Source organism: Podarcis gaigeae (genome assembly GCF_964106915.1).
Source record: "Podarcis gaigeae genome assembly, chromosome: 8".
NCBI classification, from domain to species: domain Eukaryota; kingdom Metazoa; phylum Chordata; class Lepidosauria; order Squamata; family Lacertidae; genus Podarcis; species Podarcis gaigeae.
The window spans coordinates 28,511,090-28,535,186 of NC_139684.1; the positions used below are offsets into that span (position 1 = coordinate 28,511,090).

The 24,097-nt window shown below is 48.3% G+C and overlaps 1 protein-coding gene across 5 annotated transcripts in view; it reads right to left on the reverse strand.

The window, feature by feature from the left end:
* The window catches only part of PHC2 (polyhomeotic homolog 2), a 60,130-nt gene that overhangs the window by 17,213 nt on the left and 18,820 nt on the right, over window positions 1-24,097 (reverse strand). For 2 of the 5 annotated variants that reach the window (XM_083752539.1, XM_083752541.1), the window contains exons 3-9: window positions 14,502-14,660; window positions 12,155-12,232; window positions 11,790-11,954; window positions 8,901-8,984; window positions 8,324-8,648; window positions 6,220-6,641; window positions 4,535-4,712 (exon numbers count right to left, since the gene is read on the reverse strand). In XM_083752539.1, coding sequence (XP_083608665.1) covers window positions 4,535-4,712; window positions 6,220-6,641; window positions 8,324-8,648; window positions 8,901-8,984; window positions 11,790-11,954; window positions 12,155-12,232; window positions 14,502-14,660 — 1,411 coding nt within the window. Of the gene's footprint in view, window positions 1-1,074; window positions 1,636-4,534; window positions 4,713-6,219; window positions 6,642-8,323; window positions 8,649-8,900; window positions 9,051-11,789; window positions 11,955-12,154; window positions 12,233-14,501; window positions 14,661-24,097 lie in introns of those variants that run through there. The other 3 variants (XM_083752540.1, XM_083752543.1, XM_083752542.1) reach the window with 3 other exon arrangements.

The window sequence follows — 24,097 nt, forward strand, 5'->3', positions numbered from 1 at the left end:
ACACTTACAGGTTGAGGGTGAAGCAATATAGATTGAATTCGTTTTCCATCATTTGAGAGCTGAATTTCAGAAGGGAAGAAAAGATTTGGCCAGACGTACCGGTACTTTTCCAACTTGATGGCACCAGGCTTTATTTTCTATCATGCCTTCCTGCCTCTGGATTATTCCAGTGCCTAACCTCAACCCCAGGGGGACTCCTGCTACTGGGGGGGGGGGCGGTAATTCCATGAACAGCCCCTCCCAAAGGGGAAAGTAAGGTAGGAAAGAGCCCCAGGCTCATATAGACCTGAGTTCACCTTTCCAACAACACTGGATGATCCTGGAAGTCATCCAAGGCAGCTAGAGAAGAAGGTCACACACCCCACGGGCTGTCATATAGGCTGCCCCTGGATATGGAGGTTCTACTGAGCTGTAACAGTTAACTGAACGATTCTAGACAGCTTTACTGGGAGGCCCATGAGTAGCATGGGGCAGAGGTCAGAGAGTCAGAGTAGGACCTGGACCAGGGTTCAACTCCTCACTCAGCCATGAAGGTGACTGGATAGCCCTGGGCCAGTCACTGCCGCTCAGCCTAACCTGCCTCATAGGGTTGTTGTGAGGTTAAAATGAAGAGGGAGCACCCTGCAAGCCACCTTGAACTCTTTGGAGGAGAAGGTCAGGTATAAATGCTATCAACTGAACAATGGGGCTGACCCCCAAGCCTTACACTCCAGAAAAACAACTCTTACGATAAATAAAAATAACCCCCATAATATTTAGAAGGGAGTTGAGGGAACTCCCTCTTTCTTTGCCTCTAAACCGTGCACAGCCAAGCAATTCCAAACACCACCCTACTTACCCGTCACTTTGACAACAGCCCCTCTCCACCACCAACCCCGGCACAAAGGTCTATTATCTATTTTTGACAGACACACAAACACCCATCCAAAAAAGGAAACCTCCAATCGCTCCCGCTGAGTGTTTTCCCTTTGGGGACCAGTCCCACTTTCTTGGACTTGGCAACCGTGGATGGGAGAAATATCGTTAATAACAAACAAACAGAGAAGTCTCCACCCCCACCCGCCCGCCGCTAACCTGAGTCTCAAGCGCAACAGCAGCAACTCCAAGTCCCATCGGAGGGCGAAGGAACAAAGGCCCCGCGTCCCCGCCGGAGCCCTTACCGTGGCGAGGGCAGCCGGGCACGGCGGCAGGCCGAGGCAGCCTCCGGGCTCCCGCCACGCAGCATCGGGAGTGGGGGGGGGGGGAAGAGGCCGGAACAAAGCGGGCAGAGTCGCGCTCCGCCTCGGCCGCGCTGAGCACCTGTTCGCCCCGGGAGAGGGAGGCGCGCGCGGCGGTGCCAAAAGGGTCCCCTGCTCCGTGCGCCCTGGGCGCGTGCCAAAACGCGCGCCGCTGCACCCGCCGGGCCTTCCTTCCTGGCTCGCTGGCTCGGGCCGCGCTCTCGCCGCGCCCGGGCTGGCCGGGGAAGGGGAAGCGCAAACAATGCCGCCCGCCGAGGGTGGAGAGGGGGGAGCGGGGGGCAGCAGAGGCAGCAGCTGCCGGCCAGCCTCCGCCTCCTGTTTCCCAGGATTGGCTGCGCCAAGAGCCTCCGCCTCCCCGAGCACGCCTCGGCGGCAGGGAAGGGCTGAGGCCGCAGCCCCCGGAGTGGGGGGCGGGGGAAGGAGGGCTGAGTGACAACCGCGGGAGGAGCAACCAAGTCTCCAGTTCCCAACAACGGACGGCAAGATGCCCCAGAGAGCGGGGACGGGGGGCTCTCCGGATTTTAAAATTTTATTCATTACATATATAGATCATTTTTCCTGCAAGGTGGTGTACCAACTTGCCCTCTTTTGGGGGCGGAAAGATTTCATTTCTCTTCATAATGTATTTGAATACCACTTTGGGTTGTTGTTTTTAAAGCAGCAATCTAGCAGTGTATACATTTTACGGGATCACAGACATTGTGATCTTAGTAAAGGAAAAATGTCGTTTTTGAAATTTCCGTTTTATAATGTGTATAAAATGGAACCCCTATAACAGCAGATGAAAATTAAAAAGATGAACAACAAAACTATAAAGTGGGCACAGAGGAGGAGTACAGCCACACATGGGTTAAAATAACAATGTCTGAGCAAAGAATATTAGATATTTGATTATCAGCTCCCTCCCCCTTTTCTCCTCACAACAACCCTGTAAGGTAGGCAAGGTTGATATACTGGTTGGCGCAAGGTGACTCTGTGAGCCTTGTGGCTGAGTGGGGATCCACTCTCCCTGGTCTTAGAATCCACCACACTAACCACTACACTTGCTCTCTAGATATTGGGGAAGGGGGAGTCCTGGCAGCCATGAAAATTCAGCTCCTCATTCAACTAACAGGATGCCACTGACATCTGGGGAATTCGTGCTGGCTTTTTGTTGTTGTTGTTGTTGTTTATGCAAAAATCACTCTCACTCTCAGTCACTCACTGCTTCCTTTTTCTTTCTTTTTTTACCAGTGCTGAAAAAATAATGGAAAGTGGAAAATCTCTTCCCCCCCCTCTCTCTCTCTAGTTTCCACTTTCCATTATTTTTTCAGCACTGGACACACAAAAAAGGAAGCAGTGAGAGGGACTGAGAGCGAAAGTGATTTTTGAGCAGCTGGGGGGGAGAAAGCAGGTGTGTGCTTGTGTGGCCCACCCACCCCCCACCCCACAAAGGGTCTGCGGAGGAGAGGGGAGCAGCAGGAGCTGGCCATTGTTCCCTGGGGGGGGGGTGGAATATCCAAGCACCCCCTCCTCTCCCTTGGCCCAAATGCAGATGTGGGGCTCCCCTTCCCCAAAGGAGAAAAGGTTTGCTCCATTTAACTTGATTGAAGGGAATGTGCAGCCAGGTCAAAGATCCAGCTGCAAAGCCTTTTGTCTCTGCAGCAGGCAGGCAGCAAGGGCCCCCCCTCCAGCTTCCCAAGAGTGCAAACAAAAAAAGGAGGGGGCGATGGAACCCTCCCCTCCCCATGGAACTGGGACAAAAAGCAGGCGGGATCAAGTACTACTATGCAAAGGTGATGGAGGGAGGCGGGGAGAGAACAAACATTTTCCCTTCTCCAAAACAAGCCCATGCGGAGGGGGACATAAAAGCAGCCCTGCCAGGGTTGGAAGACAATAGCCTTAGAATCTCAGAGTAGGAAGGAATCCCAAGGGTCATCTAGTGCAACCCCCTGCAATGCAGGAATCACAGCTAAGGAATCCCTGGCAGGTGGCTCTTCAGATATTTAAATATGGCTCCACCATGTCACATTTCAAAGTTCTCTTCTCCAGGCTAAACGCACTCAACTTCTCATGAGACTTGGGTCTCCAGGTCCCCTCGGGAAGCCTAAACCAGTTTTCCTGGTAGAACCAGGTGGGGCAAGCTAAGGAAATTTCAGTTTTTACGGCTTATTTTTCATGAATGTGCATGTTCGGGTGGGGTGGGGGAATGGAAAACGTGTGTTTCGGAACACTAAAAAAACAGCCCCTGGATCATCAGCTCAGCTCCCCTTTCCTCAACAACAACCGTCTTCCAAGAATGCACAAAATGCCACCCGCACATTTCCATAGCCAGAGGACTAGAAACTTGATCTTTCAAGAGGGAAGCTGAATTTCAAGATTGTCTGAGAAAAGGGCTCCAGCCATCTCTGTCTAAATCAACCTGTTGCCTTCCTGGTGTTTTGAACCACAGCTCCCAACATCCACAGGGAAGAAGGCATAGATATTTCTGAACTAGGTGTTATCTCCCTAAGGATTCCATACAGTCCAGGATCAACTTCCGTGCACTTCCAGATTTTTTTTTTGGGGGGGGGTTAATCTCAAAGAATACTCTGATTATCTTTTACGTTCATCAAGAGGCAAGTTTCTAGTCCCTGAGATCAGCAACAATAAAACACTGAAAGGGGAAAATTTCAGTAGCTGGGGGCAAGTAGGGTTTCCAACACTTTCTGGCACGGGGAGAAGATAGGAAGGTTTGGGGTGCTCTCCAGCACTGTGCCCCTTTCCCAATCAACCAAATCATAAGAACGACATTAAGCCAAACCACGTACAGAATACATATCAATTAGTTCAGCTTGTAGAATTCACCTTTCCTTAAAAAAACATCAAACCAAGATGGGCTTTATCTCATCCAGGATACCACTTTCTACAGCAGCCAACAAATAGCGTGCTTCTCCACTGCTTGATTCTCTGCAACTGGTACTCAGAGATAGACTGCTCCTGGACACAGAGGCTCCCTTGGAGCCATCTTTGCAAACTGCCCATGATTTGGAGCAGCACTCATAACCCCACAACAACAGATAGGAACGTACTACGCCACTTCGCCCCTGAGTGCCTATTCAGAAGCACTCCCTGGGATTCAGAAGCATTGCTGCAGGCAGAGGCAAGTAGAGTTTGACAACCTTCTCCTTCCTCCCGATGGAGATTGCAATAAGAAAAACACACCTCTCCAGTTCCTTTTAAAGTAACCCTACAGCAGAGGTAGGGCTGCAAAGATTCTCACACACACACATAAAAAGGCAACACATTTTCCTCCCCCCCCCCAAAAGACCCCTTACCGTGAGGCGGAGTGGTCCCAGTGCTCTCAGAGGCCTGCTGCTCAGGAGGGGCCGCCAGGGGTGGTGTCGTCAAAGCGCCCTGGGGTGGGAGTAGGGGCTGGGCGACTCGTGACTCTGCCGGGGGCTTCTCTGCAGGAAACGGGTCTTTCCTGGAATTCTCCTGGTTGCTGAGTGGCGGCTGCAGAGGAAGGACGAGAGAAGCGAGGGAGGAAAACATCAAGAGCAGGGGGAAATAAGAGGCCCCTGCTTGCCCTGTTGCAGAGGTCTATCTGCTGGAGTTGACGGGAACTGAACCCGGGACCTGCCACGGGCAGAGCACAACCTCAACCCTCTGAAACTGCAGGCTTAGATGCGCTGTTGTTTTGCAGGCATTTTGCCCGTCAGAGTGTTTAGTACTTTGCAGAGAAGTGTCACTCCCTAACCATAATGGGAGACAAGCAGACAGGAGATCTGAAGTGGGGAGGAACTCAGGGGGCACCCCCCACCCCAGCTTGCCAGGGGCCTGGCTACTGGGACAGTGTTCACACCAGGCTGCCAAAGGCAGAACATCAAGTATGGAGGGGAGCCCCTGTGGAAGCAGCAACCCCCTCAGAGGTAACGGGTCAAGCAGCTCTCCCCTAATGGCTGGTTTCCTTGAGCAAGTGGGTGGCCTCACCCAGAGCAGGATCAAAGACCCATATGTCATCAAAGCAAGGACATCAGAACAGAGGTGCACTTCGATTGTACTAAAAACTGGGCTTTTAGTGCCACATCTCAAGCCCTCTGGAATCCATGCCCAGCTGAATTTAGACAGGCGTCTCAGCATCATAGCCTTCCCCGAGGCATGACCCAGTCATTAATGAAATAAGAATTGTAACTCTGTTTTAATTGTTTTTACAACTTACTTTCCTCCCCTTTTTTTGGTACTGTATTGTATTCCTATGCTACATACTGCTTTCATGGCCTCATTAAGTGGTTTCCTAATATGTAAAAATAAATAAATAAAACCAAAAACAGCCCTACTGGATCATGGCCAAAAAGGGCCTATCTAAGTCCTGCATCCTGTTTTCACAGTAGTCAAACAGATGCCTAAAGGGGGAAGCCCACAGGCTTCCAGTTGTTGTTCCCCATCATCTGGTATTCAGAGGTAGGCTGCCCGCAGATGTGGAGACTCCACTATCACAACAAACATCCATGAGAAGAGCTCTGTTAGATCAGGGGAAGAACAGTCTGAGGCTTTCTGGGGTCAAGGAGGAAACCCAAAGCTAAAAAAGGAGTCAGGGTTTGCCCAACACACCAAAGACATTCCCCTTGCTCTGGGATGTTTTTGTGCGATTCGCAATGCGCTGAGGCGAGGGTGGGGCACTTCCAGCCCAGAGGCTTGCACAGGCCTGACAAGAGTTCTGAATTTGGTCCATGGGGCTGTTGCCCAAACCACGGCCACCCGTCCCGCATGCAAAGCAGCTTGCCATCGCTCTGAAGCCAAGCCTGTTTGCAAGCAGCTTATATCAAAACCACTCGCAAGTGGGTTCCCAAAAGACAAGCCCCTTTTGAGTCATCACCTAGCCTCATAAGGGTGACAGGTAGGTGATGGACAGGTGCCTGCCTTGGGAGGAAAGACCGGGGGGAGGGGGGAAAGGATCCAGTTCCACCTCTCTGTCCCAGTCCTCACCCCAAAACAAATGCCCCCCAGAGGCCCAACTCACCGTCCCAACAGCTGGCTGCAGTTGAAGGATGACGGCCGAGGCGTGCTGGAACTTGCGCTGGCCGGCGTGGTTGGGGCAGCCAGCGGGTCTGGCTGGGGAGCCACCTTCCAGCCTCTGGGCCCCCAGTGCTGGGGGCCCAGGGGGATGCGGAGTGTGCTGCTGCGAGGGCTGGCTGGCAGCAGGCTTGTGCTGGCTGGGGGCCTGGCAGGCTGGCAGGCTGGTAGCGGGGGCCTGGTTCTGCGAGGGCCCTTGGGTTTGCAGGCTGGGGGGTGCCCCAAGGCTGGGGGTCGGTGGAGGGGGGACCTGCAGCTGCGGAGGCCTGGGCTGGAGGGGTTGATGTGGGTGCTGCTGCTGGATCACAAACTGGTGCTGGATTGGCTTCTGCTGTTGCAACAGCTGGTGGGTCTGTAGCTGGGAATACGCTGGAGGGGAGAAATGAGCCAGTTAACTAATGCCACTCCAGATGCCCTTTAAATCATCATCATCATCATCATCATCATCAAAATAAGCCAAAGATAAATAACACAAAGAAATACTGTATCAGCAGGTTGAAAGCAGCATAAGGTTGGACACTGTAACGGAACTTGTCATTCCAATAAAATGCCAGTTTCCCCATAAACCTGGTCCATATGTTGTTTTTTTTTAATAGGTTAGTCAGAGTTACTGTGGACCCAGTTTTCTCAAGCCATCAGTTTTATTTTTACTGGAGGAAATCAAACAAATTGGTATAAAAAAATTAGTGTCAATCTGTTTGATTTGCTTCTGTGAGATAAAAATGAATTAATAAAAATAACAATTAAAAAGTGTGATATATCCACTTAATATTAATTAGTAAAGTACTTAAGACTGTTTGGAAACCTTGATTTCTCATTGTCCTATGATTAGGGGAGTCCTGTGTTTCTGGCATTTGTGGTCTACAAGATAAAATCCCACCAAACATCATAGAAGTTTTCAAGGTCCCTCCTGTCTCTGGCAGCATGTGAGTTTAGCAAATGCTAAACTCCACAAATTTTTATGCTAAAGGGAAAGCCGCAAACCCTGTAAGGTTTTCCATGTGAAGGCAACTGAGGTTCATGCCAGTGTCCATGCGTAGAGCTCCTGAGAGCTGAAAACGTCTGCAGATTTACATCTTCATAGACCCCTCTCTAGTTAGCATCCAGATGAGCAAGGAGCATGATCAGAGTTCAAGGACGCAGCTCAACCAGGAGAAAACTCCAGGAGGAAGCAAAGCAAAATCGGTGAGCTATAAAGCGAGTCAGGAGCTGCCATAAACAACAGCGTTGCCGAGAGCTGCTAGGAGACCCCTACGGAAGTGACAATTCCCAGAGTGGTTTAACAATCAACCCCTTTTAGAGTCAGAGTTGGAAGGGATCACAAGGGTCACCTGGTCCAAGCCCCTGCAATGCAGGAATCCTTAGTGCAACATGGGGCTCAAACGTGTGACCCTGACATAATGAGTCTCATGCTCTACCAACTGAGCCATCTCACACGGAATTCTGAAAAATATAGTAATATAATCACCAGCCAGTTACTAATAAGCACAAGAAGTAGTCACCAAGTTCCTTGGAACAGCCTTTACCAATCCACATCCCATCCAGGCATTCTGGGCAACGACTCCCATCCGTTGCCACCCAAAACATCTGGAAGGTATCTGGGCTGGCAAAGGCTGCCTTAAAGAGTCGGCTTAAGAAATATTATAGTATGATGAATTCGCGAGCAGGATTCGAACTATGAGCCACAGTAGGAATTAAGAGATTATTTTATGGTGGTTATGACATAACTATGAGAGAATGTAGGATGCAGAAAGGGGGGTGGGATTAAAAACAATGGAAAACATGAGGGGGATTCGGGGGGGAAACAAAGAAAAAATTACCATGTTTTGGTATTTATGAAATTGTCGATTTTTAATTTTTTTTTTAAGAGTCAACTCTAGATGATTTCTCACTCACCCCTCATTTGAGTGTGGTTCTCAAAAAGAAACCCCCAGCCCCAGAAGCAGGGCAAGGGGGCAGACGACAACCCCCTTCTGCTACTCCACATCCCCAACTTTGCTCTGCCCCCCACCCTGTGGCCCAGTCCAGCGGAGACAGGGCCAGTGTCTCACCTGGGGCAATGAGCGGGTGAGTCGTGGAGGAGTTGACCGTCCGGTTTGTGGAGCCGCCCCGCCCATCCAGATTCCCAGCTCCCCCGCTGCTGCCACCTCCACCACCCCCCTCTCCTTTCCGAAGATGCTCCGGGGCGTGTTCGGAGACACCCGCCTTGCTGCCGGGAGCCTGCCCAGCCGTCTTGCCCTGAGAAGCTGGAGAGGAGGTGGAGTGGCTGCTGCTGCTCGGGGTGGGCTTCATGGCCAATGTGGGGAGCTGCTGGCTCAGGGAGGGAGGCAGCCCCTGAGCGCCTGCCTGCTGGGTGCGGAGAGATGAGTTTTGTACCTGCAACAAGATGGGAGACGAAAAGAGCTCAGCTGCAGAAGCCTGGTCCACCCACAGAGCCTACAGTACTGTCTACACCAACCAGTAGCAGCGCCCCAAGGTTTTACACCTGGAGGGCGTCTCTCCCAGAAGCTGGGGGTTGAACCTGAGACCTTGTGCACCTTATAACAGGGAGCTGTGGCTTCCCTGCCCTTCTTTCTCCCTGCTAAAACCGCAGAGACACACCCAGACCCTCACCCTCCTGGTTCTTACCTGAGCTGTGGTGGTGGATGGCTGGGTGGTGGTGGCCCCCTCGGGCTGCACCGCAGCAACCGTGGCCGTGGGCGTGAAGATGAGCTGCGGGGAGAGAGGGAGAGCACGGCCTAGGCTCCTAGCTACTTGCACAAGGTTACTCTGCTGAGCCTGGAAATCACAGGAAACGGGTCCCCTTATACATCACCCGTTGCCGTCCCAGCAGAGAGATCACAGCGTTGGGGGGGGGGGCTGGGGAGTGAAGCAGCCCCAGGAAACCACAACCATGCGGGACGGAGGGGAGGGATGCACCAAGGAGCATGCTCAAGGACTCAATGCGTTGGGGGCTTTGATGCTGGATTACTGCAATGCACTCTATGTGGGGCTGCCCTTGGGCTTGGGTTCAGAAGCTCCAGCTGGTGCAGATTGCTAATGGGGGCATCTAGCCAGCAACACATGGCACCACTGTTGAAGCATCCGCACTGGCTGCCTGTCCACTTCTGAGCCAGGTTCAAGGTCCTTGTCTTAATTTACAAAGCCCTTAGGTCCAGGGTACCTTAGGGATCACCCGAAACCTTCTGTCCCAGCTAGATCACCGAGATCATCTGCTGGAGCATTGTTGGCTATTTCCTGATTTCGCAAAGCTCGTTTGACAACCATGAGAAACCAAGCCTTTAGTGTCGCCAGCCCAGTCCTATGGAACTGCCTGCCACCGGAGATTCAGCAAGCGCCTTCTGCTTCAACTTGTAAACGCCTGCTGAATACTTTTCTATTCCATCAAGTCTATGCAGGCAGTTAAGAATACAGCTTTCCATAACAGCCGATTTCCGATTTTAACTTTTTAATATGGCTCTTACTGTATGGTTTTTAGGTACTATTCCATAAATATTTTTTGTGCATAGCGGTATATACTTTCATATTATGTATAAATAAAGTGGTTGCCTCTGAACTTTGGAACACTCTTTCCAAAGTTACACCAAACGGATCAACAGAAATGAAGAATAGGGATTAAAAACGCATATGCTTATTTCTTATATTTTTCCAGGAAGGTGATGCAATGGAGCTTAAAATCAGAAACAGATTTTTCACAGACCACCTTAGTTGTGCATTTGGGATGTGCAGTGTTTCTTAAGTTAACAAACCAAGATGCCACCTCACCCAGGAAAGGAAGCAAAAACAGCAAAAGGCTATTAGCTGCTTCAGTAAGACACAGGAGGGGGGAATTTCTCCTGGAGCAGAGTGTAAGGGGAGGAGGAAAGCATATACTGCAACACTTCACAAGGCAACACATTTGCAAGGGTAACTAGAGAGGTCATAATTGTGACCATTACCAAAGTGTGACCATATTTTTTTAAAAAAAATATGCCAGAATTGGAGTGTACTGACTAGGTTAAAAAAAAACCTAGTGTGTGCATGTTCCACATCCAAAAATAGAGGCCCGCTGTCCAAATTCAAACCACAGTTTATTCCATTTTAAGAGCATTTTCCCCAACTGCATTATATCTGAGCCACTTCAGGAAATATGGTGGAATACAAAGCAAGCTTAGCACTCATTTCTGTGTTATTTGCAAATTGTCCCGTCCCGTCCGTGTCCCCCCCCCCCCCCCCCGAAGCAAATTACACTGAAATAAGAGCTAAACTTGCCCTTATGTGAAAGCTCATATGTATCACAGAAATTAACTGTTAGGGGAAAGTTGGGAAAATGAAATAAACTGCCTTGTGAAGGAAGCCACTGTGCATGGGAACTTCTGAATGGGCCTCACTGCAAAACCATGCTCTAGAGAGACTCGGAGCCAATTACGACGCCCTCCACCACCTTCTCCATACCACCACCACATCAAAACTGCAGGAAAACCTGAATCACTGCATTGCGCACAATGTGGGCCTTCTTTTGTGCTAGATCTGGAAGCAGCATTTAGTGCAGAATGCTGCAGCATGGTTGCTGACAGGAGTGAGGCCTTCTCAGAATATAACAACCACACTCAGAAATCTACACTGGTTGCCGATTTGCTACCAGGCAAAGTTCAAGGTGTTACTACAGTGGTACCTCTGGTTATGAACTTAATCCATTCCAGAGGTCCGTTCTTAACCTGAAACTGTTCTTAATCTGAGGTACCACTTTAGCTAACGGGGCCTCCCGCTGCCACCACCCCGCCAGCGCACGATTTCTGTTTTCATCCTGAGGTAAAGTTCTTAACCCAAGGTACTACTTCCAGGTTAGCAGAGTCTGTAACCCGAAGTTTTTGTAACCTGAGGTGTTTGTAACCCGAGGTACCACTGTATTAGTAAATAAAGCCCTTAACCTGGGACCAGTTTACCTGTGAGGTTGCCTTACTCCTGCGGTGCTGGCACTGTTACATGTACCTCGTAATACCCACATTTGTTAAGGAAGCCATATTTTAGAGAGGCAGACCCTACCCTCTGGAACTCCCTATCTATGTCAGGCAGGCACCTTCATTGTACTCTATCCAGCGTCTACTAATAACAATTTTGTTTCAGCAATCCTCCCCAGGAATGTGGATGTGAGGTTTAATCTGTTTTTAGTTTATTGTTGCTTTTCTCTTTTGAACATTTGAAAGGACTGTTTTCTACTGATCATTTTCTTTTTTCTTTTTTTAATTCTCATTGTAAATAGCTTTTGAGGGTATTTCTTTTTTCAACAGACAGGTGGTGTGTAATTCTATTAAATAAAAAAATAAAACGCCCAGGCTGGTGTAGAATGAGCAGAAGAACAGCCAGGGTAGCACCCAAAAGGGCAAGGTTGTTTCAGCACCTCCAGGATGCTGTTCCCTTCCCAGAGTCTCCCCAGATGTACCAGGAAGGCACACACCATCTCCCAATAGGCTGTCAGCTCCCCTGGAGGTACCCAGCTGGCACAAACAGGGGATTCAAGATGCTCTGCCAACTTACCATCTGAGCCCGCAGGTACATCTGGGCCTGGCTGGCGGTCAGGGTGGGGCTGCTGGCGTTGCCCAGGAGTACGGCTTGCTGAGCTATGCCAGAGGCGGCCGCCGAGTTCACGCCCTGGGCCCGGTTGATCAGCTGGGCGGCAGCTGGGGACGTCGCCAGGTTTATCTGGGATTGGGTGGGGAGGAGAGGGAAGACAGAAAGTGGTGCAGTGAATCTGGACGACGGAATGGAGGAGGAGAAGATGGGGGCAGGCCCATCTGCACCAGCAAAAGTGGAGAGCATCAGGCCCCAAGATGCTCCGGCTCTGTGGAGCAACAGAAACCACACAGCAGCCCTGCAGAGAGAGGGACAGACTCAAGGCTTACCGTGGACTGCTGAGGCGGGGTCTGTGTGGGCCCATTGTTGCTGGACGAGGTATTCTGCCTGTTTGCTGCCAGACTTGCCTAGAAGGGCAAGCAGAGAAGGAATTAAGCAGAAATCAGACATACTGAATCCATATTGCCGTGATTCCTGCAATGTGGGGGGAGGGGTTGGACTAGATGACTCTATGATAAGAACATTTACCCATTTACTTCACCGGTCGGCAGAGGCTCTCCAGGCTTTCTGGTGTGGGGGGTTCCCAGCCCTATACCAAGGCTTGAACCTGGGACCTTCCCAGGGTCAGAATGTAAGAAGAGAGCCTGCTGGATCAGACCAAAGGGGGCACATCTAGTCCAGGATCCTGAACCAACAGATGCCCCAATGTGAAATCTGCAAGAGCCCTCTCCCCTCCTGTTTGTGTCAGTTTTGGAGACATTATAAAAGGAAATCTTAATGAACATAAATGACATGTTGTACCTTATTTTGCCGATGCGCCTTGAGACAAAGGAACTGACAAATGAAATCACTATTCTTATCATTAATAATATTAATAAGAACGGCAATGTGGACGTGTGAACGACCCAGTATAAATGATCCACTGCTCATGTTGTACTATTCTTGCATTTAAAAAATTTTTTTGTTTCCATTTCATATATGCTGCTCAATCGTAAGAACCACAAAGCGGTTCACAGAAAGTATGAAACAATCAAATTATAAACAAAACCAACCTCGAAAACAGATATGTAACAAATTCAAAGAATGGTTAAAATCAAAGATAAACTAAAAAATAGATTAAAGCACATGTCAGCTTCTATATACCTGAACAGGCTTGGCGAAACAAAAATGGTTTTTGGCAGGTGCCTAAAAGAGGATGGCAAAGGCACCTACCTGGGGTCAATAGGCAGGGAGTTCCAAAGTGTGGGCACCACCACACTAAGAGATAGATTTCTTACAAATGCAGAACCCTATGGGGCACCTGTATCAGTGCCAGTTGATAAGATGACGATTTTTTAAAATCTCGTGAAGATAAAAAAAACCAAACAAAGGCGACTTCCTGATGTCCATTACATGCATCAAATACATGCTGAAAGAAAAACAGCTCGCCAGTCTGGAGGGGCCCTTTGCTATTATGTAATCAATCATAGAATTGTAGAGCTGGAATTGGACCCCAAGGGTTGTCTAGCCTAACGCCTGGTTAATTTAATTATTAAGCATTTAACAGTTGAAATACTTTATTGTCACTTGTACAACTTGTATACAGTGAGATTACACGTGCACCCCCCACTCAGCTCTCTTAGTCTTAATTCCCCTCATTTACTGACGCACACCCACCAAACCCAAAAGTCAGTTGCTCTGTTGTTATCTTTATCCTGTTGGTGTGACTAATCATGCTTCTATATCTTCTGCCCGAGGGCTGGCCAGGGTGTGAATCATCCCTGAGAATTTTCCTCACTCTCCTGAGCCAACGTTCTTCCGCAATGTCATCCAGTGGATTCACAGGACAGCCCATAATATGTTGTGCTGTATTCACCACCCTCTGTAGGCACTGCCTATCAGTTGATATCAAACCAGCGTACCACACCGTGATGCATTATGAAAGGTCACTTTCTATTATGGACTGGTAGAAGGAGATCATCAAATGTTGATTGACATCGTTCTTTCGCAATACTCTGAGATGGAGTCTCTGTTGGGCTTCCTTAACCACCTGGGTTGTATTGATTTTCCAAGTAAGGTCTTCACTGAGATAAGCTCCTAGGAATTTAAAGGAAGAGACTCTCTCCACAGCCCTCCCCGATGTACAGCGGGGCTAGTTCTCCTCTCTTTCACTGAAAGTCCAACACCATCTCCTTTGTCTTGCTGATATTTAGGTGCAAGTTGTTCCCTAGGCACCATGTAGATATTTTTTTGGACCTCTCCTCTATACACTGATTCATCTCCACCTGTTATTAAACCCATTATGGTGGTGTCATCCGCAAACTTAATAATTGCAGTGGACGGGTCAGATGATGCACAATCGTATGTATACAATGAATACAGCTAGGGACTGAGCAGACATTCCTGTGGTGTTCCAGTGCTGATTTTTAAGGAGTTAGATGTCACATGTCCAATCCTCAGTTTGTGTCCAATCTATCAGAAAGTCTTTAATCCAGTCACAGATGGTAGGAGAAAGGTTCATGTCAGTCAGCTTTTTTAATGAGGATGTCCGGAAGGATTGCATTAAAAGCCGAGCTATAATCAATAAACAGCATCCTGGCTAAAGCAATAGAACAAAACCACCACCTTCCTTGCCCAGAGGATTCCACTTGGAGCAGGACTCCCTCCAGCCCTCTCCCACCAGCCCCAAAGGCCTACCTGCTGGACGGCAGCCAAGCTCTGGAGCTGGGTGCTGCTGAGGTGCTGCTGCTGCAGGGCTGCCGTCTGGAGCATGAGGTGCTGCTGCTGGGCAGCATACATCTGCTGCAGGTATTGTGCGGCTGTGTTGGGCTGGCGGTGCAAGGCCTGCTGGATCACCTGCCGGGAGAAGGACAGCAGGCCGTGAACAAGCTGAGAGGCAAAGACCCAAACAAGAGGCAGCTGGGGGGGGGGAGGGCGGAGAGGAATTCTTTATCTGGGCTGCAGCTGGGAAGGGAAAGGGTTAACTACTGCCCCTCTGGGTGTGTGTGAAGGGGAAACAGGTCACATTCACACCTTAAGATTAAAGAACTATGAAGACACTTCAAAATGGCTTCTTCCCCCAGAGGATTCTGGGAGCTGGAGTTTGTTATGGGTGCTGAGCATTGTTAGGAGACCCACTTGAAGATGCATTTCCCAAAGTTCCCTAGGAAGAAGGATTTTTGGCTGATTTTGACCTTATATTTATTTATAATCTTATTTTTCACACACGCACCCCCAAAAAAGCTTTGCAAATTTTAAACATAGACCTAAATTTACTTTATCCATTCACTTCCAGTCCTCCCCTTCCATGGTTTTCATATCACCCTTGAATGCTGTATATTTCCCATACGCTATTCCATACATCCATTTTAACCTATGTATCTTAATAATGAATGCTGCCACTCGTATTTCGAGTCCTGCTCTTGTTTTCATCTCGCTTAGTAACTCTTTGAATATTCAGTAAAAGGTCTCCCGTCCTCGATGAATTTCCCCCCATTTTGGTCTCTATAATCTTTTTGCTGTTAATCTCGCTGGTTCTGCATTCTGATCTACAGCCTTTTAAATGTGTTTGGGAGGGGGTTCCTGCAGCTGGCAAAAGGCGGGTTCTAAATATCATAATAACCATGGCATATTGAGTCACACCATTGGTCTATCTGAGCATTGTGGCCACTCTGACAGACAGCTGCTCTCTCCAGGGTCCCAGGCAGAGAGACAGGCAGAAATCTTTCCCAGCCCAGCAACCCAAGATCCTTTTAGAACCGAAAATGACTCCAGGGTGGGGAAAGTGTGCAACTCCACTGAGCTAAGGGACCCTCCCCAAAAGGCTGTGTGCACACCATGTGGGATGGGGAGTTAAGTGCAAAGGCAGCTGTGGGCAAACCGGTTTCCCACCCCCACAGAAAAAATAAGGGGGGTGAATAGAGTCTGGGAAATTCAAGCCCCAGGAAAGCATTACCACACCAGGCGTGAAAGCAGCATGTAATCTACATTCAAAGCAATTTGCCACATGGTGGAAGGAGAGGAGAGATGCATCCCATCTTTCTGTGGCCCTTCTCACTGTCACACATTGGGTTGGGGGGCACAAATCCCACACCCTGGCCCTGCAAGCTAAAAGCTGGAGGCACTTTTATGCTCAGAAAGGATTTATGTGGAGGATGCTTAAGAATTATTATGCGTGCACGTACGCACACACACACACACACACACACACACATTAATTCAGTATAAAATTACAAAACAAAAAGTATGAAAACAAATTTGCCCCAGAAAGAAAACTTAGACCTCATATTGCTGCCCAAGAATATGTGGACTCAGACTACTGCAGAGAAAAGAACTGTCAAGTTATGTGCTTCTAAGAGTGAGGAAAACCTCAGAAATCTCTGCACTGTTTTGTGGAATTCCATTTCTTACGTGCCAAATACAACCAAATAGTGAAATTTGGCTTTCCTGGTGTGTTTTTCTGCTTTTATCTATCTCCATTATCTGCTCTACCTTTATTTGGAAAACACAACCTCTGTATTGCTCCTGTATTACGTTTTGTAACATTTGGGGTTTTTTGTTTGTATTTTTTGCAATGTTGATGTTACATTAATGAAAAACTACACACACACTCTAAAAAAACCACCAAGATCACTGATCCAGGAGGGCATTAGAACATTTAAGGCGAGCTCCAGCATTGAGCCCACAAATCTGATGGGTTCCAAAACTCTCTAGGGGGTTGGGGGGGGGGAGCCGGAAGAAATAGGAGACACCCTGTTTGCACATGCAGGAAGTTTGCTCCACAAGCAAGACAGCACAGTAGGATCTCACCGAGAAGTGCAAATCATCAAAACATTAAAACTACAGAACAACAAAACCCTAAGCAAGTTTGAAATTCACATTTAAAAGGGTAATCAACGACGATTTGAGTACAACAGAAAACAGCAACCTTCTCACTGACACACATCGCAGAATATAAAAACAAGGATATTCACACTGGAGGGAGACCTATTTACTGAGCTGATAAATAAATTGAGACACTTGAAACTACAAAATTTGCAAAGAGACTGGAATCCTCACACTTCCTCTATAAAATAGAAAGTGTGGGATATTCCCTCCTGTTAATAAAATTAAGAGTACCACCAACCTAAAGAAAAGTTTGTTACAGCTACGAAAATATGAAGCCAATACTCTCTCTGTGTGTGTGTGGATATATAGATATCTATATACGGAATGGCTTGAACCTGTATAAGCAAGACTCATGTTATTAATTATTTTTATTATTTCCTTTTATACTTCTTAACAGTTTATATTTTGTCATAATGCAGATCCAATATATTTTCATATATCTATATCTATCTATCTATCTATCTATCTAATCTATCATCTTGAGAATGACAGAATAAAGGTTTGGATGGGAGTTTAAATACCTCATAGTACTGTCAAGCTTCCACCGAAAGGAGCAGTTTTTTTGGGGGGGTGAGGTCAAAGATTAACCGGCATCAGCAAGGGTCTTGAGAACTTTGACCTTGCAGAGAATTTCCAAGCTGCCTGCAAGGAACGAAATCCTCCATCCATCACTTCTGCCCTCTGCCAGCATTCATGGATACCCCAGGGAGTCTTAAGCAAACCTTCTGGGCACTCCCCACAGCCCCTTCCTTGCTGGGGGGGGGGGGCTATAGAACAAAAAAATAGTTCCTCAGAAGCTTCCTTTTTAAAAAGAAAGACTTATGTGCACCCAAACAAGCACCCCACGGAGCTCCAGGGCCATGGCAGGCAGTTCTGGAGTTGTTGTAAACAAAAATCTGCCCTTTTTCCCTTATGGGGTATCCAAGAGCCCATATAGAGTCCTTACGTACGTTCCCTATTGGTAGAAGAAAATAACAGAGGCCAACCAGAGAATACTGAGAAGCAAAGCAGCTAGTAAGCCTGATCTTTATTGATCCGCTGCAACAGGGTGCTCCCCTCACATGCAGGTAAGGAGGAGGAACCCAGAACAAGGAACCCAGAACCACGGTGTGCCCGTCCTTACATAGACATTTTAAATTGCCCGCCCTGGAGTCCAAGACCACCCCCAGAAACATCATACATACATCACAGAAGGGGTGTAAACCAAGACCACCCCCCACATACCTACATCACAGAAAAGATGGTCTAAAACAGAAATTTGAATGTTGTTTTTCCTGTTTGCTGGGTTATCTGATTGTCTTTCCTGATAGTCTGTCACCCATTAAAATGCTGATTACTCAATTCCTGAGACAATGGGAAGGCTCCCTGACCCCCCTCCCTCCTTGCAGGGAAAACATTTGGTCAGTTTGGGAATCAAAAATGGTTTCAGGTCGGTCTTCCTGTACTGATCTATGTACGTGATTGTTTGGTACATTTACGAACATTTAATATATATCTAAGATAATATATATCTAAGACGCGGGTGGTGCTGTGGGTTAAAGCCTCAGCGCCTAGGACTTGCCGATCGAAAGGTCGGCGGTTCGAATCCCAGCAGCGGGGTGCGCTCCCATCGCTCAGTCCCAGCGCCTGCCAACCTAGCAGTTCGAAAGCACCTCCGGGTGCAAGTTGATAAATAGGTACCGCTTACTAGCGGGAAGGTAAACAGCGTTTCCGTGTGCTGCGCTGGCTTGCCAGATGCAGCTTGTCACGCTGGCCACATGACCCGGAAGTGTCTGCAGATAGTGCTGGCTCCCGGCCTCTAGAATGAGATGAGCGCACAACCCTAGAGTCTGTCAAGACTGGCCCGTACGGGCAGGGGTACCTTTACCTTTACCTTTTAAGACCTTAAAATTCTTATCACAGGGTACAATGCCCGAAAGGGTGACAATATTTGAAGGTTTTACCTTTAAAGCCAAGGAAGAAGGGACATGCTATAGGTGTGTAAGAGGATGCAGGGAGTAGAGGGGGGAAAGGTTTTCTCCCTCTCCTCTCCCATCACACCAGAATCCGTGGACATCCAATGAAGCTGAATGTCGGAAGTTTCAGGACAGGTAAAAAGACAGGACTTCTCTATGCAGCACGTAGTTAAATTAGGAAACTCCCTCCCACTGGCGGCAGTGAGGATCACCAACTTGGATGGCTTTAAAAGAGAATGGGATAAATTCATGGAGAAGGTTGTCCGTGGCCACAATGGCTCTGCTCTGCCTCCATGGTCAGAGCCAGCAATGCTTTTGAATCTCAGTTGCTGTGAATCACAGGAGGGGTTGGGCACTGTTGTACTCAGGTCCTGCTTGTGGGCTTCCCAATTGGGGCATCTGGTTGGCCACTGTAAGAACAGGATGCTTCTCCATCTATTTACAGAGGCTGCCTGACATGGCCGGTTTGGGGCATCACCATGGGATAAGGGGAGGCGCAGAATTGAGCAAATAAAACAGGCTACTTCATCCCATTCCAAACCTCTTTCTGGCTTTTTGCAATTTCATCTCCATATCCGCAGCTGCTGCCTACAAACCAGCCTTTGCATACATAAAGAGGACTAAAAACTTGCCTCAAAAATTAAACCAGAACGAAAACAAAGACCCTTGCTATGCTGAATTCTGAGCCAAGCAGCAGTCTCTTTGCTTTTTCAATGCAAAATACACACACCAAGCGGATATTCAACCCAGAAACACAGCCAAAGCTGAGGACAGACTTTCCCAGCCTCCTCATGGGGATGTGATATACTTCACAAGTGGCCCCCACAAAACACAGGCACAAGCAAGCAGGCAAGAAAGCCGTAGAGACAGCTACACAAACAACCTGCATCTTTAGCTCTGCAACAATAACAGTAATAAACCTTCCTCCACTGGAAGCATCAACATAAATGGCTTGGGGGACCATGATCTTTTCCCACCCTTACAACCCCCCATCAAGGAAAGAATCACACTGGAGTCGCCCCTTTAAGTCCCTTACAATGCTACAATCCCCACAAACACAATCTCTCCTGGCAAGATACAACAATGATTTGGTAGGCAGAGTACATAGGAAACTGCTGTGGTAGGAATTTTGAGGTCTTATATATATGTTAAATGTTCATAAGTGTACCAACCAAGCACATACATAGATCAGCACAGGAAGACCGACCTGGAACCATTTTTGATTCCCAAACTGTCCCAAACTGACCAAATGTTTTTTTCTGCAAGGTCAAAGTAAAATGGAAAAGCCTCCCCATTGTCTTTTCCTTCACAAATCCTGTCTTAAGGATATCTCTGTGTTTGAATAGGGTGAGCCTGTGACCTGACTCAGGAACTAAGTATTTATCATTACAAAAGACTGGCCAGGCTCCCCAGGATATCCAATCAAGTAAGCAGGCAATCCAATCAAGTGACCATTAAACAGGTAACCTGTCAGATAAACAAGTCACTCAGATTTCTGTTTTAGACCACCTTTTCTGTGATGTAGGTATGTGGGGGTGGTGGTCTTGGGTTACACCCCTTCTATGATGTATGTATGATGTATGGAGGGGTGGTCTTGCGCTCCAGGGCAGGGAATTTAAAATGTCTTTAAAAGGCCTTGCACGCCATTGTTCCGAGTTCCTCCTCCTTTCCTGCATGTGAGGGGAGCACCCTGTTGCAGCGGATCAATACAGATCAGGCTTACTAGCTGCTTTGCTTCTCAATATTCTCTGGTTGGCCTCTCTTATTTTCTTCTACCAATAGGGAACGTACGTAAAGACTCTATATGGGCTCTTGGATAGCCCATAAGGGGAAAAGGGCAGATTTTGTTTACAACACTGCCTTCCACTGAGCCAAACTGTTGGGTCCATCTACCTCAGTACTGTCTACACTGACTGGCAGAGGCTGTCCGTTATGTCAGGTAGGGAATCTTTCCCACCTCTACCTGGAGATGCTGTTGGGGAAGGAACCTGAGACCTTCTGCATGCAAAGCAGAGGCTCCATCACTGGGCTCCATCCCTTCCCCATTTGCAAGATACCGTGGAGCTTAAATTGGCAGGCCAATTATTCCCCCCCTCCCATCCCTCTTTTAGGGCACGGAGCTACTTCCCTGCAGCAGTTGCAAGCCTGGGAAGGCAACAAAAGAAAGGGCTGAGGGGAGAACCTTTCCCCAGCATCTCCACCATCTTGTGGCAGAGAGTTCCATAGGATGGTGTGGCCTGGCATAAAAACACACGCACACTCACCCCCCCTAAAAAAACCTTTTGTTCCTAGGACCTGGGTTCAAATCCCCACTTGGCCATGAAGCTCACTGGATGACCTTGGGCCAATCACTCGCTCTTAGCCTAACCTACCTCACAACGTTGTTGTGGGGTTTAATTGAGAATCTGGACCTGAGAGACCAAGGTTCAAATCCCCACTTGGCCATGAAGCTCACTCAGGGGCCAGTCACCGCCTCTTTCAGCAAAAACCACCACATATGCCACCTTGAGAAAAAGCAAATGGCCTATAAATGCAATAAAATAAATAAACGACCTCTCTTGGAGCATGCAGGGAATCACATTTGTGCTTCCAATGCTCCCCACCCCCCAACTGGGAGATGCAGAACTCTGGCAGCTTCCAAGCCAAGGGAGGGGACCCCATTCTACCCTTTCCACCCCCCAGAATCATGCAGTCTTCTGGGCAGAGAAACTGTTGAAAGCTCTTGCAGAAAATGAGGGTACTTACGCCCCGCGGGGAAGACCCAGGACAGCTGAGCCTCTTCAAGGACTCCGGGATGAGAGGCCTCGGACAATGGGTGGCCCAGGAGGGTGAAGAGGCAGGCAGACCCAGCAGCAAAAGCTAAGAGCCTCTTTGCACAAGGAGATCCTAACACACAGCTTTGGGGGACATGATACTCAAAAGGACGATGGGAGTTCTCCTGCCCAGCCCCCTTGCTGCCATCCACGCCCCCAATTCCTCTGGCCCCAGATTTCCCCCGCTTTCCAGAGGCTGTCTCCAGGAAATCCCCGCCTCCCTGGGTGAAGACAAAGGTGACCCTTGGCCTTTGGCCTCCGACCCCCACAAGTAAGGGGGGCGGGGAGCTGGAGAGGCGGCCCAGGATAAAGTTTCCATTCAGCACCTCACAAGGATGCAGGAGAATCCGAAGCGCGGCTCACTTTCCACCCACCTCCAGAAGCAGCCTTGCCCAAAGGAAATTCCCATTTTTAGGTGAAAGCAAAATGGGGGGGGGATCAAACCCACACAGCATGGAAACAAAGAAGATCTCTGCTCAGGGGCAAAAAAACGGGGGCATTTTAAAGAGAGACTGCAATTTGTTTTCCTTTAACAACACTGGTGTGTATCTAGACAAACTGGGACTGCACAAACTGGAGAAGAATGAAATTGTATACAGTATTTAATCAGATCCTTAAAAAAAAAAAACAACCACCAGAGAAATAAATAGTTTGAAACCCAGGAAGGCTCCTGGCTTGGACAGCTGTATAGGAGGGGTTATATATATATATATATATATATATGCTTTCGTATATACACACACACACACACACACACACACACATATATATATATATACACACACACACACACATATACATACACACACACAAAACCAAGTTCCTACCATTTTCCTGGTATTTTGTTTAACGGTATTAGGCAAGATGGACCCACCCTGGGTTCTTGGAGGGACCCCCTATCATTATGGTTCTACCCAACCCAAACAAAGATGTTGAATAAATGGACACCTACAGGCCAATCTCATTATTAAACATAGATCCATAACCTTTTCCCCAGCATCCTGGCTGAGAGACAGGCATTGCTTGCTCCCAGCTGCACACAGGAAGACCAAGTTGTTTCATTTGTAAACGAACCATCTCAAACGGATTTTTAATCCAAAACTTCAAAGCTAAGGAAAAAGCAGGCTCTCGTTGTGTATCGGAAAATGAAGAAAAAACCTCCGCTATTGTTATTTTAAAAAGGGGTGGAGGACTTAAAAGCCTTGGAAGGTGGCCAACTCTACTTCATTGGAGGTTTTTAAGCAGACTTTGGGTGGCCATCTGTCAGGGATTCTTTAGCTGCGATTCCTGCATTGAGGGATTGGACTAGATGACCCTTGTGGGTACCTTCCAAGTCTATGATTCTACTATTTCATCTTACTGCAAACTGCCTTGGTAGATTTGGGCTGGGAAGCAGTTTAGGTAAAGGTAAAGGGACCCTTGACCATTAGGTCCAGTCCAGTCGCAGACGACTCTGGGGTTGCGGCACTCATCTCGCCTTATTGGCCGAGGGAGCCGGCGTTCAGCTCATGTGGCCAGCATGACTAAGCCGCTTCTGGCGAACCAGAGCAGCGCATGGAAACGCCGTTTACCTTCCCGCCGAAGCGGTACCTATTTATCAACAGTGGTACCTCAGGTTTGGTACTTAATTCGTTCCGGAGGTCTGTTCTTAACCTGAAACTGTTCTTAACCTGAGGTACCACTTTAGCTAATGGGACCTCCCGCTGCTGCTGCACTGCCGCCACACAATTTCTGTTCTCATCCTGAAGCAAAGTTCTTAACCTGGGATACTATTTCTGGGTTAGCGGAGTCGGTAACCTGAAGCGTATGTAACCCGAGGTACCATTGTACTTGCACTTTGACATGCTTTCGAACTGATAGGTTGGCAGGAGCAGGGACCGAGCAATGGGAGCTCACCCCGTCATGGGGATTCGAACCACCGACCTTCTGATTGGCAAGCCCTAGGCTCTGTGGTTTAGACCACAGCGCCACTCACATCCCTCCAGTTGGCAGATAAAAAATAAAAAATCCACAGCTGTTGCCAACCAACCAAAACTTCCAAATAACTAAATTAAAACTGGGAGAACAAAGCAAACAAGAGAGAGAGAGAGAGAGAGAGAGAGAGGGAGAGAGAGAGAGAGAGAAGGTGACCCCCCTCCTTCCAGGGCAGAACTGTTTGGCCCATCGGCTGGTTTTTAGATGGCTCAGCCAAAGACATGGCAGAACGACTTGCTCTCAGAGGAGGCTGTTCATTACACTCCTGAACGAGTCCCTGCTCCAAGGTGGCCATCTCCCAACCAGAGATCAGCAGCTCATGAAGGAGAAAACCACAGCAGGCTCCTCTTAGGATGGGTTATCTCCCAAATGTCCAACATTTGACAGTCATCAAGGCACAAGTCCCCTTCGGTCATTAATTTTGCATGGAGCATCAGCTGTTCTCTCAAGTCAGAGACAAACACACACACACACACACACACACACACACACACACACTCAAGAGGTTACATGCAACTGCTCTCCAAGATCCACTAGGGGGCGATGCTGCCTCACCAATACCAGATAAATTTGATGCAAGAGGACCAGAGAGAACACACCAATATGCACAATATTTTTTTAATAAAATATTCGGTTCATATTCCATACATTACAGCACAGCCAA